Source organism: Pelmatolapia mariae, linkage group LG7 (genome assembly GCF_036321145.2).
Source record: "Pelmatolapia mariae isolate MD_Pm_ZW linkage group LG7, Pm_UMD_F_2, whole genome shotgun sequence".
Lineage (NCBI taxonomy): Eukaryota > Metazoa > Chordata > Actinopteri > Cichliformes > Cichlidae > Pelmatolapia > Pelmatolapia mariae.
In genome coordinates, this window is record NC_086233.1 from 35,017,055 (window position 1) to 35,026,834 (window position 9,780).

Consider the following 9,780-nt stretch of genomic DNA (forward strand, 5'->3'; position numbering starts at 1 on the left):
TTGAGATACTCTACCTTGATCTGAAATTCATATTTCCTGGTTTCTTTCTGGAATAAGATTTTACATTTTATAAAGGTTTTTTAAAAATAGGTTTGACCACTCAAAACCTATACATTCAATACAGCACCTTATTTACCTCACCTGCCTGGCCAGTTTAGAATCCCCAGGCTACCTAACAGGGATGTCTCTGGACTTCAGCCGGAACAAGAAGAACATAAACTTCACACAGAAAGGGACCGACCAGCAGATCTGAACCCAAAACCTTGTTACTGTGAGGCGACGGCGTATGTTCTGCTATTGCAGCATCTGAAACAACCGTGTCCACGGTCTCATTTCCGTCTAGGTGACCCAGTCTCTCTGCCTTTGTTTCCTTCCTGTTGTCGGTAAAGCCATCCCCCGTCTTCCTCAATAACTTCAAACGCATTAAAAAACCTTTTGGGCTTTTGAGAAGAAGCCAAGTCACTTGTCACAGAGTAACTGTTACCACAGCACCGGACATCAAATATAAATGCACTTTGTTTTTGTTTAAATCTGGTCATCCAGTGGCCTTTAAAAAGTGTCCCTTGATGTCTAAATTAAATTGATAAAATTAATGAAATCAAGTGGCCTTTTCAGAATGATACTATTTTGAATTCCACCTAATGTCAACACAAGTTCACTATAACCTACTGAGCGACCCAATCATTGTTTCAAAAGTGCAAATGCAAGTCTTTTTTTTTTTTTTTTATGAAGTCAGGGGTTGTTATGTGGTAGTGGTTTTATCTTTGCAAAAAGAAACAGCAGGATGGACTGTCTTAGCAGCACCTTTACCTTTGTCCCACTTGATCAACACCCCCACACAGCCTAGTGTTCTGATACTCTTGTGATCGAAAGTAAACAGAAGTTGGAATGTCTTAGAGGTAGATTCAACACATTATTATAAATGTATTAAAAGGTCAAAGTGTAAGCATTCATTTTCACATGCTTTCATGTGAAAATGAAGTTCACAGGACTCTGTGCAGCCCTAAACTAAGTGCACCCTTACAGCTTCAACAGGATTGAAGAAGGTAAGTGGCAGCCTGGTTCCACTTAGCAAATGCACTTGATTAAATATTTTTCACTAAATGTACCTGTATATTGTTTACATGTTTGAAATAAATTAACAAAACAAACAAACAAAACAAACAAATTATCATTAGGAAGTGTGACCAACAGAAATTTGGGCAGTTTGTTGGTCTGCACAAATATTGCCTGTTTGGAAGGACTGTCAGGAGAAAGCCTCTTCTCTTTACAAACCACATGGCAGGACATCTTAGGACTAAACAAATTGCAAGACTTCTGGAACAATGTCATTTAGCCAGACAAGACCAAAGTGGACATGTGTGGTCATAATGCACAGTGATACACTTGGTGAAAACCAAAAACAGCATATAAAAACACCTTATACCAAGTGTCAAACACGGTGGTGGAGGGGTTATAATTTGGGCTTGTTTTGCGGCCACAGGACCTGAGCACCTTGTGGTCATTAAGTTAAGCATGAACTCATGAGTTACTCATGAGTAACACTGAACACATGAACACTGATGTATTCCTGTCTCAAACATAAGGTCGGCTGCTCGACGAGTAAAGCCTGGGAACAGGACCATGATCTCAAGCACACTATCAAATCTACAACAGAATGACTGAAAAATAGAAAAATCCTAGTGTTGCAATGGCCTGGTCAGAATCCAGACCTAAACGTGAGTGAAATGGTGTGGGGGACATAAAGAGAGCTGTGGATAAACTAATGTCTGCAAACTGCAATAAACTGAAGCAATGTAAAGAAGAGTGGGCTAAAATCCTCCTATAACAACATCAGAGACTGAGAAAGCTGATAAATCATGATTTGAAGTAAGTGCTGCTTTAAGTGACTCTACAAGCCACTGAATCACGGGGTGTAGTATTTCACACTATGCCTTAGAGGTGTGAAAAGCCAAGATAGAGGCTTTATAGAGCCAGACTTTGAGACTTCAAAATGCAGAGCCCAAAACCAATAGATGGACTTCACGGATGCTACGTCTATCATTAATTCAGTGGACGGGCCTCATGGAACATGTAGTGAAAGGCACCTACTTCCACATTGACTTTTATATTTGATGGAAGTATTTGTTGGCTTTTTGTTTGCCATGGTTCCTAATTTAACGTATCACACATTGTCAGGTGGGCAGACACAGTTAACCTGATCACAGCATGAACCAAATGAGGTGCGTTAACTTCCTGTAAAGTGCAGCATTCATACGGTACTACTATGTAAACACCGTCATTTTGTATTGTGTACAAACTGGAAGAAAGTTGGTTTATTATCATTATTAGCCTGTTTGTTTGTCCATTTTCACCAACCAGTTTGAAGTCTATTGACAGTTCTTTATTTCTGTATATGTTTAATAACCTTCCACCATTAATCATTTAATCTTTGGTGTTAAAGAGGCACCGCATCTAAGAGGCCACAAACATGATGCAGTCATGAAGAAGTTATTCTTGGTTAATCGCGATTGCATCAGTATCATTCTGCAGAATAAACACTCACTTCCTGTCAGTTTTTTAGCCCTTCCCCTGCCATAAACGTAGAACTGACTATGACGTTTAAATAACCTTAGTTTTGCATAAATGTATGCATTGCTCATGTCTGCACGATATCATATGGTCCCGGTAAGTTCCAGATGGCTTACGAGTTGTTACATGAAATTACTGAAGCTTTTTCATGCATGAAAAGATCATGTATGAATTCATGTTTCCTAAAATAAAATTTGGCTCTGAGTCAGTAGTCTCCTTATTGGATGAGGGTTAAAGTTTAAATTCATTTTAATTAAAGGTCTTTGGTGGAATAGTACCAAAGAAAATGAGTAAATTTCCACCACAAAGCATTTCCTCTGACTGAGCACAGACAGGGAAGGGGAAGTTTTCTACACCCTGACATAAAAGTGCCTTCTCAGATACACTTTAAGGCACTGATGTCAGTGTTTCTTTCTTTAGGAGCTTCTATGTGTCCTCTAGGGGGAGCAGTTGCAGCTCTGGCACATACCCTCCCATTGCCAGTAATGATAGTTATTTATCGAAGCTTTTCCTGTTGTTTGTCATATTTATACTTGTCTCCTCCCTTTCTTTTGTTTCCTTTAATCTTGCTCCTTCCTCTTTTTTATGCTGATTTTATATTGTTATTGTTTACGCCTAAAAGCAGTTCTCCATCGCTTACTCTCCCTTTCTGTCTGTCTTCCTCTTTTTTTCTCTCTCCAGCCCTTCTTTCGTCTCCCCTTTGTCCTCTAAGTGGGCCAGAGGTCTGCTTGTCTGAAGTTCGTTTGGGAACACTATAGGGGACAGATTGCACACTCCTTAAACATCAAGACGGTGACTAGAGGCGATCGTATATCAGCTCAGTCCACCAAGGTTGAACACACAACTTTTGTCACATTTGCCTGCTAGTCAGTCATGAGGCTTCACAGCTGCTGGTTTGCTGCTGGCTTTAAGTTTGATTTGACTCCAGCAGATGGTCATTAATAGAGAGATTCATTCAATGCTGAATACAGGAAACTGTTTTGTCCTCTCTCTATTGCCATTGGTTTTTTTTGTCCCACTTTCATGAAAAATGTTTTAAATATTCATGTAAAAAAATTTGGTGTTATCTAAAAAGGAAGTCTTAAGCCTGAGGTGAAAACAAGTAAACATAAAACAAAATACAGGAAGTCTTGCTGTTTTTTATGTGGTGTAAGTATAACCACAGAAATCTGCAGAGGCCCTTTGTTTGCAGTTGAAATTGCATTTTAAGTCAGTTCTGAGAACATGTTGGCAAAAACCCCCAATTCCAAGTCTGCATTGTGGGTTTGAGTAACATGTCCAGAAAATGTCACAGTTATGTAATGGTTATGCAGTGTTGTGTAATATTATGCACAATACAATTTAAAAAACAACAACAAACAAAGACCGCATTAGACCACCTTTAGCTTTGATTACAGCCTGTGGCGTTTTTTTAACACCATAACTCAGAGGAATATAGAACATCCAAATATAAAAATGACTGTCATGAAACACAGGGAAAGGAGGAGAGGACACGACAAAGGGCAAGGGGAGACGCAATGCATACAAAAGGTAAGGTGGGAAACACAGCAGGAACAAATCAGGAATAACAAGACAAGGGAAGTTAAACTCAACACAAGGCACACGAGATGATAGACTATCAAAATAAAACAGGAAATAACTTAAGGTGAGACAAAGGGGGTGTCCAAATTCATGGGTTGCATCCTCATCCGAATGCAGCCAACAAATGCGTCCTCCTTTTCCCCGAATTTGAAGGATGGGTCGGGTGTGTCCTTCGTTGCCCACCATATCCCAGAATTCATAGCGTGGCCCAGCCAATTCAAGTTTCCAACAATGGCGGCCGCTACTAAGTTTTAAAATTACTCTTATTACTCTTTCTGGGTCACAAAATAAACTTTTAACATATTTTCAGGCAAGAAAGTAGCCGTGTAAACTTCAAATATCTGCTCGGTTTATCAAGATATCGCATATTTGCAAAAGTGCTCTGACGTTTTCTGAGACGTCTGTTACCCACCAGCTCGATAGCTAGCCGGGAGCTCGAGGGTCACTGGAGCCGCCGAAAACGGCACAACTCCCAGCACATCATTTTCAGATCACCGCGGACTTTCGCTACTCAGGTTAAACGTAATATATAAGTCACTTAGATAACCTAAAAATGTTATTGTTTGGCTTTTTTCAGTGTTTTATTTGTTCGTGAGTAAATTGGTTTGGCTGAGATCAAAGTTATTAGATTAGATTAGATAAAATAAAACTTTATTAATCCCCCGGGTGGTTTTCACACAGCTGAATAAATGTCAAACAGAAAACTAATTAAAGTGTGAGATGGTCGAGAATTTACACCAGTGTCCTGTTATATTTTAGATAGCAAGGAGCAGACGGCCGAGTTTATTAAACTCCACCGAGACAGCGGTGACGCAAATCTGAAGGCTAGACCGTCCAATTTCACAGCCGTTTACTTCCGGCCTACCCGACCTTCTGAGGACCTGGCCTACGTAGACCGTGAAGGCCGGGTCCTCAGGAGGATGCAGCCCATGAATTTGGACACCCCTAAAGACTTAAACATACAAATTTGATGCAGCAAGACAACCATAGAGACAGGACTGAAGGAACAGAATGGGATCATCAAAGGGAGCTCACACATCTATAGCCATCCTAAGCAACAAACTAAAGGCACAAATGACAAAAAGACACAAAAGTACCAGAATAACTGAAGACCGTAAACAATATGAAACTAAAACCAAAAATCATGAACCCACAGAATTCAAAACTCTGAGTTTATAACTGCAGTTTGATGTTTGACCACTATCACAGGTTTTAATAATGCATCGGACAGTTCTTAACCTAGTTTCAGCAGCTTCAGTAATCTCAACTGTTTTCTTGGTTTACCTGTTTGCTTAGTTAAATCCAGGTGGAGGCTTCTTCTTTTTCTTCTTCTTCTTCTTCTTTAAGCCAGGCAGTATATGTCCATTACGTATCCAGGTAAAAGTATAACTGAGATCAAAAATCTCATTTTCAAGAATGACCCAGCCACAACACAAACACATAAAACCAACATCCAGATCATCTGTAATGTAGGATCAAGGTCAAAACACGAACAATTTCTAACAAATTTCTGGCCAGTGACATCAATGACAAACACTGTTTTCTCTGTTACTCATAAAGGAGCTGTGCGATAGTTGCTGGATCTCAGAATATAGTCTTAGCTCAATATTCTAGCACAGTCGTTTAATTTATGTGTTCTTATGTGTAACTTGTTAGTTAAATAAAGTCTAAAAGCATGACCAAGTCTAACTTTGCCTTTTCAGTTTTTAGTTCTTAAAAATTTCAGTGTGACTCAACTGGATGTTGTTTTATCGGTGGGTGTGCTGAACAACCGTCTCACTACGCTCATGTTTATTTCAGTGAGTGTGAGCAAACTATCTTCGTGAGTCGTTTCATCATCACCACAACATTGTGAAAGCCAGAGCCACAACGTGATGACTCAGGAACAAGTCGAGTAGTGTTTTCAAACCTTTAGAAACAGGCAGCTCTTACTGAGGACAGAACACTTCCACAACATATTTGACACAGACGAACTCTAAATAACATAGAAAAATGCTCTATTAGAAGTAAAAGCCCTGCTTTAAAGCACTCTGAATAACACAAGAAACTCCTGTAAAGTAAAAGAAGTTTCACAGAACAGACGCGGTGTTATTGATTTAATTACTTGAACTATAGTTAGCTAGTTTCATCACTGGTGCCCAGCTTGAGAGTCCGGCCTATCTAAGAGGCCACCATATAAATCTGAGGAGTGGTGAGATGATTTTGATTTATAAATACTAGATGAGGAATCCAAACAGCTTTTTGCATTAGGTTCCAAAGCTCAAAAATTGGTAAAAAGAGGTTTGATCTTTAATATATATATTTATAGTTAATTCTGTTGAAATTGAGATGTTTTATTATGTTTTGGGTAAAAATATTTGCTTTATGCTGTAAAAAAACAATACGTCCTTGTGAGATGCAGATGGCACACACGTTTAAAGAGGCACTGACGTCTCACATGGCTGACTGTCAGAGCTGTTTGCCTTGTCAGTTTTGCAGCATCAGTCTCAGCCTGTAAGTTGGTCAGAGTCACAGTGTTGATGCAGCTGTGCTCATCGGTCACAGTCTGGGTGAACCTCTGCCCTCTGCGCTGCTGGGAGGCTTTTAGGCATCTAAAACAAACACACAAAGATACGCCGGAGATGAAAACAAACTCCTGAGCATTTTTAATGAACAACACAGCACAGCCAGTGCAGGGCTTTCACAGTTATTTGCACTAGACAGAGAGGAGAAGAGCAGGTAGAAAGCAAACCCAAGCAAAACCCAAGTAATTAACAGAGAAAAGAAAATACAGAGACACATTTAGAGTGACAGACAAGATAGTCAACCATGCTACACTGCTGAGCTCAAAGTATCCAGTAAGCACCAATCATAAAGTACATCTGCAGCCAAAAGTAAAAAAAAAACAAAACATGCTCATCTGTGTCACATTATTCAGCAATCGATGCAATATTCAGTAGTTTGGTGATCAAAAGGCACCACATGTCTGTACAAAACTTTGAGGCTATTTATCAAGTATATCTGGAGATATTTAATGTAAATGTGGCAAATTAGATAATGGGTAAAAAACTGTGTTTTTAAAAAGAAACTAATGAGAAGTTTCATACTGGGTCAACCAGCAGGCCTGACTTTGCCCTCCCTTGTGACATACACAAGACAGGTAAAATATTTAGTTATAAAGGTAGAAAAGACAGAATCAAAATCATGATATGAAAAAAGTATAAAATGTTAGCATTAAACCTGAAGACAGCTGTTTCTCCAGATGTTCGATGTACTGCTGGCGTCTGTCGATCATTCTCTCCCACGCAGAGACCTCAGAGGTCAGGCTGGCAAGTCGTCGGGCCTGTTTATCAACGAGAACCTGCAACACAGCAAAGATGTTAAAGTGTAAGAAGAAGATCTCTGAACTTCACTGATAAATGCATCGAAGCAACTGCTGAAGCTTTCTTCTTTGTAAGGTTCAGTCAGCATGCACAGCTCCTGATCCAGGACAGCTCCAGTGCTAATGGTACAGCAGCTGTTGATATTTATGCAGCATTTGGAAAGTTTGTCATGTTTTTAACACCCTCACATTTGACTTCCTTGCCTCAGTAGCTCTGTTAATGTTGGTAAGGTAATGTTGGCTGAAACCTGCCCACATATAAAGAGATCGCTTGGTAGTGGCCATTTCCAGCTCCAGTTGCTTAAGTAATGTGCTAATTTATTTACCACCCCCTCATATGTGAGTCATCAAGATACTTTGCAAAACATTTTTTTGCAACAAACACGAGTGTGACTGATGACTTGGTCTCTTCATGATTCCTGATAATTTATTGGTTAACTTCCTGGTTTTTGCTCACCTTCATGGAGCTGATGCCAGTGCAAGCCCCACCCCCTGACCTTGCCTCAGTCAGGCTCTTCATACTCTGGAGGATCCGGTTCATGCGGCATTGAATGGCTGCCTGTTCAGTCTCCAGATCCTCCGACTCCTTCTGCAGGTCTCTGACTGTCCTCCATTGTCTGTCCCTCCTGGCAGACAATGTCTGCAGGACCTTCCTCACCTGAGAGAGAAACACATTTAAATCAGCCAAACCACCAAGGAAGATACAGAGCTATGGGCTTGAAATCTAATATTTTATGCCATTTTAGGTGATTTTGATTAATAAAAAGTAGAAGACCTGTAATTTTATCAATAATTTCAGCTTAACAAAGCTGCCATATTCAGTGTTATATTTTACCCAGCTTACAAAGGACAGCACAAATATATAATATAATAATAATATAACAATCAGTAAATTAGTAGCTAGTGTGTTAGAGTAGTGTTATTTTTAATCAAATAACACTACACTAACACACTAGTGTAGACTCCAAAATTTTAGACTCCAAAATGAACTGTTTTCTTCAAAGTTGTTAGTTGTAGCTTTAAAAAACATCCAAAATATATAATCTGAAGCATATGCTGGCGATTTTGGGACAAAGATTGCACACTAGGTTGTCTGATTTGCTGTGAAAAGTAATTTACAGAGCTCTCACTCACCTGTTTGTGAGTCCGTCCAACTTGTATATTTTTCTTACGAAGGCTCTCCAAACGCTTTGTTGCCCCGTCCATCTCTCTTCCCATCATTTCGCCGTGCTGCTCCAGTCGCTCCACGTTCTCACTCACCTCTTCCAGCAGGTGAGCCAGACCCAGCGAGAGCATCTTCACCTGAGACACAGGGACCTGACCTAGTGCAGGTGAACACCAGACATGGTGAAGTCCTACCAGTAAAGTGGACAACTGCAACACTTGGCTCACCCTCATGCTCCAAAACTTCATCAGTTAGCGGCTTTAAATCCCTCTATTCAAGTCTACTGACAACTCAGAAGCACATCTGATTAAATACCAGAGTACCAGCAGCTGTTGAGCTGTCGAGAGGTGACTAAACGTCTGCAGGGCCTGTAGTGTACTGATATGTCTCGGATGTTCCCAGAGGAGGTCTGGAGCTCTGTATGGTGAAGGATAGAGGGATGAGGAGAGGGTGGAGAGCCACATGGAGGCAAGAAGGGGTGTTCCCAGTCTGACGTATGAATTATAAAATAGGAGAATTTAACCACAAGTTTGAATATTATATTTAACATCACAGGCTGGCTTGTAATATATATTCATTGTATGAATTTTAAGTGATCAATACACTAATACATTTCTTTCACATGTGCACATCACACATTGTTTGCACACGGAAAATTGTTTAATAACTCCTTAAAGAAAGACGAACAATAACAAACGTTTGCAATGTTTAATAGTTTAAACTAAAGCCAACACTTTGCTGAACTTTGAACACATTTTTCCCTATGTGAAAGAGCCAGTGTTGCATTTATACATGAAAGAAAGAGAGAAAGAGAGACGCCTGCTGGTTGTTTCAGGAGCTGCGATGAGCTCTGTACTTCTACAAAGTGAACTGGATATACAGGATATTTATTTCTTCCTCCAAGCTAAGTCTGTGGTTGGTTAGAGGGAACACTATGTTTAAATCATATGCAAAAATAACATCAACGACAACAATATTGTTACTAATGAAGTAAAGTGCAACTCCAAGATCAGCCACACTGATCAGGAGTAATATTTTCTGACTCTCACACAGTACCAGCTCTAACAGTTTCAGATCCTCGTGTTGGGGAAACATAGGCACC

The 9,780-nt window shown here is 39.9% G+C and overlaps 1 protein-coding gene across 1 annotated transcript; it reads right to left on the minus strand.

The window, feature by feature from the left end:
* Window positions 1–6,500: 6,500 nt before the first annotated feature.
* LOC134632394 (uncharacterized) lies at window positions 6,501–9,060 on the minus strand. Its single transcript, XM_063481086.1, has 4 exons — window positions 8,648–9,060; window positions 7,971–8,171; window positions 7,372–7,492; window positions 6,501–6,743 (listed from the first exon to the last, which is right to left on the minus strand). Exons 1-4 carry the CDS (start codon window positions 8,924–8,926, stop codon window positions 6,736–6,738), a joined length of 609 nt encoding a protein of 202 aa, XP_063337156.1. The 5' UTR covers window positions 8,927–9,060; the 3' UTR covers window positions 6,501–6,735.
* Window positions 9,061–9,780: the final 720 nt, after the last annotated feature.

Bases quoted from the DNA above. Each gene is read 5' to 3' on its own strand.
- LOC134632394 (XM_063481086.1), bottom strand. From the start codon at position 8,926: ATGAAGTTTTGGAGCATGAGGGTGAGCCAAGTGTTGCAGTTGTCCACT. The intron at 8,172-8,647 runs GTGAGTGAGAGC...TTTCTCTCTCAG, and splicing joins TTGGACGGACTCACAAACAG to GTGAGGAAGGTCCTGCAGAC. The intron at 7,493-7,970 runs GTGAGCAAAAAC...GCTGTGTTGCAG, and splicing joins CTGGCATCAGCTCCATGAAG to GTTCTCGTTGATAAACAGGC.